Here is a 5,672-nt window from a genome sequence, read left to right on the forward strand (position 1 = left end):
ATATATATATACCATAGTCTGTGGATTGTATAACTTTCACACATTGTAATTAATATACACTTATTTGGGGGGGGGTTACCAAAGAAATGTAGCAGAATACATTTTGGCTTAAATTTATGAAGAAAGATTATTTATGTGCAATGCTTCATAGCTTAACATAGGGAAAACAGGTTATTTTTCTAAATTTTCGGTAATTTTTCCTTAATATAGTGAAAAATAAAAAACCCAGTGGTGATTAAATACCACCAAAAGAAAACTCTATCTGTCCCAAAACAATAATATACAATTAATTTTGGTTTGGTGTTGCATGGCTGAATAATTGTCAGTCAAGTCATCAAGTGGTTAAACAGTGCCCAGTTCTCCAAAGCCACATTTATTTATGTTTTAAAATAAAGTCTTACTACAGTATTTTAATACCTTTAGAAGGTCTGCTGTGCTCGCTCCCATTGCTCTTCTCTCCATTTACACTTCCTGTCACTTAGTAAGATCCGAGCATGTTGATTCTGGTCATGTGCACATCTTTCTTTGCCTACAACTCCCATGAGGCACAGAGGAATCATCTCTCACTGCACACAGCTGCCTCCTCCCCCTCCATCTACTCACTAAACACACTGTGACAGTTTCATTGCTTGTAATCTCCTCTGCAATGCTTTAAATGATCAAACTGACTTACAACAAATCTACAACAAACATCAAAGTTACATCAATCTACACAGAAAAACAACTTTATTTCAAATTTAGGAGTTATATTCTCTATGACTGTGTGACCAGATTCAGCATGTGAGCTGAGACATGGAAGAAAGTATGAGGCTGGTGACAGATAACATGTTGAATCTCGTCAGAAAGTTTGTGAAAAAGACAATGATCACAAGCAGCTCCCCACACTCCCTTCTTGGTAAGCCAGGAAGAGGGAAATCAAAAAACACATATTAGTGTTAGAGAGAAACATAGCCTCCTAGAGGGGAGGATTTGCGGGCGGAGACTGAGAATACACACCCTCAGCATGCTGTAGTCCAGGGGCGCCCACTATTTTTCATCTGGAGATCTACTTTTCAAATGACGAGCTCATTGAGATCTACCAACGAAAAAACACCTGCATTCAGGGGCGGGAGGGGGCGTGGGCTGCGCAGGCAGGCCCGTCGCCCACAGTGCGATCGCCTGCATTAGTGCCTGTGTTCCAGTCCAGTGCGATCCGCAAAAATGCTGATGTAGTCCTTCACATGAACAAGCAAAGAGTGTTTCTACTTTTCAGCTCCCATAGAGACCATGGAGAAGAAAGTAGCCACCCTCTGGCAGGAAGTTGTGGATGGAGAAAAATAAAACGGATTTTGGAGCATTTAGAGCTGAACAATGACAAAACAAGGTACACTGTAATTTATTATTAATATAACAGAAGTTATTTTTTTATTATTTAATTTCTGAGTTAAGTGTTGCTTTAAGGTCATTGGAAAAACAGGGCAGTGGCATATCAGAAAATCTGATTCTGAATCTGATATTTTTATTCTTCTGACCCACATTTCAAATAAACATTTAGAAATGTACATGAATCATACAGTAGTACGATAATCCAGCATTTACCTTGTCAATGTTTTGCAGTCTGCCCTTGTTTGACTCAATTTCAGCTTTAAAAGCTTGGTGTTTTAGCCACTTGCTGTGCAAATTACGAGCTGCTTCATAGGATGTATCTTGAGCGGTCAACATTTTTTCATTGATCCATATTGTTAGCTGTAAAAACATTATTAACAGATAATTCAAATTTTGTAGACACAATTGTTAAGTAGCCACGTGGCTTTCCACATAGTTGTCTTCTATCTAGATGATATTTAAGAACAACATAATTAAACCACTGTGCCTCTATACTTAAAGTGACACAAAATTCAGGATTTAAATCTTACAAATGCATTCAAGTACCCTAAGTATTTAAAAAAAAACAGGACCTTATTTGTGTATCACTCAGCTGTAGATCCTCAAATCATCTCTGAATTCATGCTGACACTGCCCTTCCTTCTGGAGGGTGGTTATTTTTGTTCCCCATGGTCCCTGTGTGTGTTGTAAAGTAGCCACTGCTCCAAGCTCACTCCTGTGATAGCCTACAATCTCAAATTTAGTTTTCTAATTTGCATTGAGATTGTAGTCCATCACAGTGAGCTTGGAGTGGTGGCTATTATATAACACACACAGGGATCATAGGAAACGAAAGTAGCCACCCTCCAGAAGGAAGGACAGTGTCAGCACAAGCTCAAAGATGGTTTGAGGATCTACATCTGAGTGATACACAAATAAGCTACATTTTTGTTTATAGCTAGGATACTTGAATGCATTTTTAAGATGTAATTCCTGAGTTTAGTGTCACTTTATTTTAAACACATATTTTGAATTACCAAAGAGAACAAGACACCACACCCCTAAATTCATAGATTCAAAAAACAAACGTACATTAAGTACGGGGCTTTTAAGGTGTCATACCAGAAACACAATAATCACAATTCTATTAATATCATCTTACAAATGTATTGTTTAAAATGGTAACATAGCATAATATTGACATTTAAAAAAACATATAGGTCCAAACGCTGATGTACAAATAAATCCCAGATAGCGACTTCTAGCATAAAAATAATTTCTCCTACCAAAGCGCAATACCTCCCTGGACCACATATACACATATGCCTCCCACACACCATCCAGGGGATATGTAGAATGAGGGGCGAAATAGAAACGGCAGGATATATAGGACTGGTATTCTTCCATACTATATATGCCTAAATATAAAAAATATATATACTGCATGTTGAAACTATACTTGTTAATAGAGCGATATCCCATAACGTATATAAATATATTTAAATTGCTTGCAATAATAGGTTCCTAAACTTATAAACCATTTTCAACTGTATATACTGTACTAGACACAGTCTCATATATATATATATATACATGTAGGTCTAGATAAATACCCATCTTAGATCCAGTGTAATAATATCTGAAATATACATCTTTACTCTACTTAAATAATCTAACAATCGCTCATTATCTTGTTTCATGAGTCTAAAAATACTAAAAGGTGGCGTACTACAGTAAACGGGCATAGTAAAGGTTGTATGTATCTTACCCAATATTGATAGGTACTTCCTATCCTCTTCTACGTTCAGCCTCAACCTCCTATTTAGAAGCGCCACTCTCTCTGGGCGCATGTGCACATCATAGGCCCGCCCCAACCGCAATCGTCACACACCGGTAGCTCAGACGGTGTGTTATGCCGCGGCGGGGGATTGAATTGAGGAGCGGATGAGACGGTAAAAAAGGAAATTAAGCCTTAAAAAAGAAAACCAATGCAGTCACCACAGCAAATACCTGTGATTGTGGCAACACTGAAATGTAAATTTGGTTATGTATACATATTGCAGATCTCCATCAGGGTAATAGCTTGCTAAGATGCACTTTCTCACATGACTGTTTATCATTTGCTCATGATATAAGAGGAGTTAGGGGGTGCCAATGGAAAATGCATGCTTATAAAATACACAGGCATTTCTGTGCATCTGGCAGTTATAAGAAACTTCGTCAGAATTTGGATTTTTCATCATTGCTCTGTTCCCTTCTGAACTCTTAAGCCTGACTTTGTGTTTCTTCCGGTGATATATATAAAAAAAAAACATATTTATTGACTCTACCTCATTACAGTTTTCCAAGAAATCCTGAAGATCAACATGATCCTTTAGCAGAGCTGACACTTCTTTAGCATTATTCACATTCACTGCATATCTGAAAACAATATTGGATCAATTAATCATTTAAGCAATCAATCAATAGAATCAGGTCTTTAGGAAATCAATATGTTTAATGTGTGAAATCTACAGTAACTCAAAGCAGAGCTGTTGACCATAGATTACCTGATGGGTATTCCCACCAGTGGGGACACAGACCTTAAAGTACAACTAAAGGTTCTGTAACGCTTCCTGTGAGCACGATGGCGAGTGTTGGATCTCAGCTGCGGAGGTAAGTGGAAATGGTTCAGTAGGGAGGTTCGCAGTAACACTTTAAGTCAGTGAGTGCAGTCGGAACCCCTTACACATCATACACCATTTATCCTGGGAGCATTGAGTTGTAATCTTGTTGTATAATCACGCTCCCAATTATATAGCATTGGGGCCGTGTTGTGAATTGTAGTTCGATTCCTTAGTTGCTTCACTAAGGATCGAACTAATCCATCTCATATGGTTTGAGGAATTACCGTCCAGGGTATATAGTGCAACAGTGTTTGAAGAGAGAGCCAGTTAACGTCACTAAGCCCACTATGAGTACATGCAGGTGACAACAACTATGGATAAGCAGCAATAATGGAGTAGATAGCAGAAGAGCAGAGAGGATGTAATATGAGACTTCCCCACAAGGTGGCAGTACCAACACTTCCCCTGTATATAGAATGGCAGTGATATACTTGCTGTTTGGTGAGAGTCCAGTCAGGGGAAGTGTATGTTCCTTGGTGCTGGGGGTATCTGCAGGCTGGATCGATGAACTGTAGTTCCAGAGGCTGGTCACAGGGTCTCTGCTCACGACGGGGTTCCTAATAGCTTGCTCGACGTACTATTTTGCTAGAACGTCGAGCAAGTGTTCAGCCTCAGTTTAAGTAGGCAGAGGCAATTGTTGGGGCGGAGCCGGAGACGAGACCCGACCCGAGCGTCTCCTAACAACGGGACGCCGCCGGGCCTCGTCCGTCGCGTCACACTGCCTGTGAGAAGGAGAGGAGGAGCGCTGCGGAACGGCCGCCCGTCGCCTAGCAACTGGACGCCGATGACGGGGCCGTCCCCGAGCTGGCCTCAGAGTCCGGCACAGCCTGCGTTCCTGACAGGTTCCTGCATGACGGTCTAAACAAGTACCAAGTCTTTATGCGCAAACCTCATAAAGTAAATAAACAACTTCCTTTACCTTCTCTGACTGAGCCAAATTCTCCTTCATCAATGTCTCACACACTCCCCCTCCAGACACCCCAGCTCACAGTGGGAGGATTTTAGCAACAGAGGCAGTTCTGCCAATCCAGAAAGCAGTGGGCAGGACTGGGTGTAGCCAGATGCTGACTGACAAGCTACAGGCTTGTAAATCCGCAGTGACAATGCAAAATTTTTCACCCCAATGTATTGCAATCAGGCATGGCCTACATGAGAGTGGCATTAGTTGGACTTCACTGATAGGCTTGACGGTATTTGAGGGACTTTGCAGGGGGGCTATGAGAAAACTGTATGTTATGATGCACTTTTAATTAGGTGCTGCAGCAGGGCTGTAGCTGCCATGAGGCGAGTGAGGCCCCCTCGCCCCTGTTGCCATGGCAAACACAAGGCACCATGGCAACAAGGGCGCAAGGCGGCCAACACAGCCGCAGATCGGCAGGGAGAAGAGGGGTGGCACAGGCTCCAGCTTCTCCTCGGATCCCCGCTGCTTTTCCCCACCTGTATGGGCAGAGGCAGTGGGGATCCAATGAGAAATGGAGAGCCGCAGCCGAGGGGGGTTGGATTTGGGAACTGTCATCCAGGATGGCCGAGCGGTGAGGAGAGAGCGAGCTGCTCGGCCAGGGTCTGAAAGCTGGTGGCTCTTTCTCTCCTCACCACTCGGTCATCCTGAAGTGACAGCGCTCCCTCCTCCACCCCCCACCCCGCTGGCTTCAGCGCTCCCTC

The 5,672-nt window shown here is 42.2% G+C and overlaps 1 protein-coding gene across 1 annotated transcript in view; it reads right to left on the minus strand.

Moving 5' to 3' along the window:
- Positions 1 to 5,672, minus strand: part of LOC108796775 (spectrin beta chain, erythrocytic-like) — a 147,248-nt gene that overhangs the window by 91,065 nt on the left and 50,511 nt on the right. Inside the window, exons 17-18 of the mRNA XM_018568296.1 lie at positions 3,675 to 3,765; positions 1,579 to 1,725 (exon numbers count right to left, since the gene is read on the minus strand). Of these exons, the coding sequence (XP_018423798.1) occupies positions 1,579 to 1,725; positions 3,675 to 3,765 (238 nt within the window). The remainder of the gene's footprint in view (positions 1 to 1,578; positions 1,726 to 3,674; positions 3,766 to 5,672) is intronic.

The sequence above is a fragment of the Nanorana parkeri genome, unplaced genomic scaffold (assembly GCF_000935625.1).
Source record: "Nanorana parkeri isolate BGI_ZX_2015 unplaced genomic scaffold, ASM93562v1 scaffold1168, whole genome shotgun sequence".
Taxonomy (NCBI): domain Eukaryota; kingdom Metazoa; phylum Chordata; class Amphibia; order Anura; family Dicroglossidae; genus Nanorana; species Nanorana parkeri.